Below are 2,916 nucleotides of genomic sequence, written 5' to 3' on the forward strand. Positions count from 1 at the left end.
AAAAAAAAAAAAAAAACGTTCATGCCCCGCATTCCAATGCTGGGGCAGAAAAGCTTGAAATACCTACCGAACACTTGAATAAAGACATACTGTCAGTATGGAAATGCTCTGTGCAGGTGTTAATCAAGTTAAATCCCAACAGCCAATCAGCAAGAAATGCTCTGTGCAGGTGGAAATGCTCTGTGCAGGTGTTAATCAAGTTAAATCCCAACAGCCAATCAGCAAGAAGTATAGAGGAAAGCTGCATGCCTATTGGTTGATGCCCTGCATTCCATTGTGATGACTCATGCCCAGACGTGGTAAACACGGCACACTAACACAGTAATACATTTGCTATAACACAGCCAAAAACTCAAATAAAACCATTCTAAAAGCCTGTATCACAAAAATTTAAAAAACGCCTAGGGGTATTTGCCCACTGTACCTCCATACCAAATTTCAGGACCTCAGGCCCTAAAATGAAGAAGCTGAATCCATTTAAAAAATGGCAGGAGGAGAAGAAGAAACATCAGAAAAAGCAATATGGGTTCACCACCACTTCGTGGTGTGGTGAACCCATAACTAATGTTACATGTAATATATATTATTAAAAACATGCTGCATGCAGTACAGTGTTTCTCCTCTGGGTAAATTATACTAAACACATGCAAAATTTAGCAAAGAATGAAGCTAGCAAAGAAACTCTTCTGTCATAGGATTACCACATGAGTGGTATGAGAACAATACATGTACATGTAGTTCAATTGAATTTTTAGAAATCTGCAGTGAATATTTCATCTATGAAGCAACAAGGCACTACAGGTACATGTAAGTGCTCTAGAAATAAAACATCACATTTACCATATTGGCCAGTAGTTTCCAGGCCTGTTGTAAGTCTTTGTCTACCAGACACTGTAGGGCCATGTTCAGGCCGAGGTCAGTAACGCTGGTCAGCTTGCCTGCCTGGACATGGCCGGAGCTCTGACCAAAGGCTCGCTCCTGCAGGCAGGACTGAGCCAACGGGATGTTGGACGTCAGGATGGCATCACAAATCATGGCCTGGAGGAGACAAAATTTATTCAGTTTATTTATCTATTACCACAAGAGTACAAAACAATTAAAAATGATACAAATACAAAGAAGAAAACAACCTTTCATACACTGTTTGCACAGACACTGTTGTACTTCTTACCTCTTTATCCATTGCCTCCCACCTCTTCAAGCATTTATCATCTTCATCTAAGAGTTGTAGTGTGTAGGCTCCTTCACCAGACAGTGCTTTTTGAACAAAGCTTTCCACACCCCCAGTTTGGCTGCTGACTGCAGGCCTTTTCAGGAAATGCCTTAACTCCACAACATAGCCCATCAATGTCTGTACACACTGCTCCAGTTGTGGCCTGTCCACTGTAAAGCCTGGTGAAGCCACTGGGCCAGGCAAGTCGACAGAAGGATCAAAAGGATGATGAGATGTATCTGCTGCCAGCTCAGTGGCTGTCCTGATGAGCAGATGTAGGTGGTCCAGTGTCAGGTGCAGAAGTTGTTCTGCAAACTGTTTGGACGGTGGTTCCTTGATGTTCTCGTGGATGGCAGAGACAAGCAGATCTATGGCTGCTCTGAGTTGAAGTGTGTCCAGACTGGGTGCTGGGGGAGGACTGGGGGGTGTCGGGGATAAGGGGCTTTGAGCTGGAGTTCTTGATTTGGGTCGGAACACTAAAAAAAAAAGACAATGAAGATATACTTCTGTTACTAGTGTTACTACTGTATCTAAGGACCTATGCAACAAAAAAAACTGGAAAACTACTGTGTGCCATAAATTTTGAAGTATTTGTGGTGTGCATAAGCAGTACTTCACTAAGCAGTAAAGTTGTATATCATTTACAAAGTCCTTGATATGACCTATCGCATGCAAAGTGACCTATCATAGCACTTTTGCTGTATTATCGGTATGCAACTGTCAAACAGAACCATTCAACTTGTTGATTTTCTTCTGTTGCAAAGATGCCATGTTTACCGTTCTCCCTACTCTTCAGAAAGAAGGCGACAGTGTCCAGTTGGCGATGCCTCAGGCCCACCTCCAGTGTGTGGATGGGGATGGAACATGGGTCCCAGTGGTTTATATGGCACAGAGACTCAGCCACAGAAGCACCAGCATACAGCATCAGCTGTTGGAGGACAACATTAAGGAAGAGTTAGCAGGAAAGTTCATCTTTGTTGGACTGTTGATTGTTAACAACTTTCAATGCATTGGTAAAATGAAAAAAAATGGTAACAGCTGTTGGTGCCAAAATATTTGTACATGTATTGTGAACCTGATTTAAACCTAAATGGTAAAAGTAAAAAGTCAGAAAGAAATAAAGTGCCAATTTTGAACCAAGAGATTGACTTGGTGTAGTCTTACAAAACAATATTTCCTGACCTGGTTGACCAGCTCCTCCTGTGGGGCAGCCCAGGCTACAGCTGACAGGGTGATGTCTGTCAGGAGGAGGTGTGGGTGGAGATGGTCATCACTCTGAACAACCACTGATGGCTCCTTCAACCTGTGGCAACAAGTCACAGGCCTGGAAATATGTTCAGTTCTCATACCTCTAGGAAATATATACATTTTTTTCAAATATCTTTCTCATTATTGTGACTTTCTTGCTGATTTTGTCTAAGCATTATGTGTCAAGAAAAAATGTCTCTTTAAGCTCATCAGGTGTGGTGCATAGTTGGGACACTGCAAAGAACTGGCAGGAAGTCAGAATGAAGTATTTTCAGTGAGGTTTTACCTGTGATTCTTGCATGTTCCTGTGGAAAGGTTGTAACTGACAGACAAACCCATGGTTTCCATCCTTGTCTTGCTTGGGGCTAAACCATGCGACGGCTGTGGTATCTGCCACTGTCAGCAACATCAGTTCAAGGCCTTGCACTTCCACTGGTAGAGGTAAGGAGGCATTG

At 42.7% G+C, this 2,916-nt stretch overlaps 1 protein-coding gene across 4 annotated transcripts in view; it reads right to left on the minus strand.

Annotated features, from left to right (window-relative positions):
* The window catches only part of LOC109471854 (spatacsin-like), a 31,195-nt gene that overhangs the window by 21,723 nt on the left and 6,556 nt on the right, over nt 1-2,916 (minus strand). For 3 of the 4 annotated variants that reach the window (XM_019771249.1, XM_019771250.1, XM_019771248.1), the window contains exons 5-8: nt 2,396-2,516; nt 1,991-2,141; nt 1,172-1,689; nt 841-1,038 (exon numbers count right to left, since the gene is read on the minus strand). In XM_019771249.1, coding sequence (XP_019626808.1) covers nt 841-1,038; nt 1,172-1,689; nt 1,991-2,141; nt 2,396-2,516 — 988 coding nt within the window. Of the gene's footprint in view, nt 1-840; nt 1,039-1,171; nt 1,690-1,990; nt 2,142-2,395; nt 2,517-2,747; nt 2,850-2,916 lie in introns of those variants that run through there. The other variant, XM_019771251.1, reaches the window with a different exon arrangement.

This window comes from Branchiostoma belcheri, unplaced genomic scaffold, assembly GCF_001625305.1.
Source record: "Branchiostoma belcheri isolate BF01 breed outbred unplaced genomic scaffold, Haploidv18h27 scaffold26, whole genome shotgun sequence".
NCBI classification, from domain to species: Eukaryota; Metazoa; Chordata; class Leptocardii; order Amphioxiformes; family Branchiostomatidae; genus Branchiostoma; species Branchiostoma belcheri.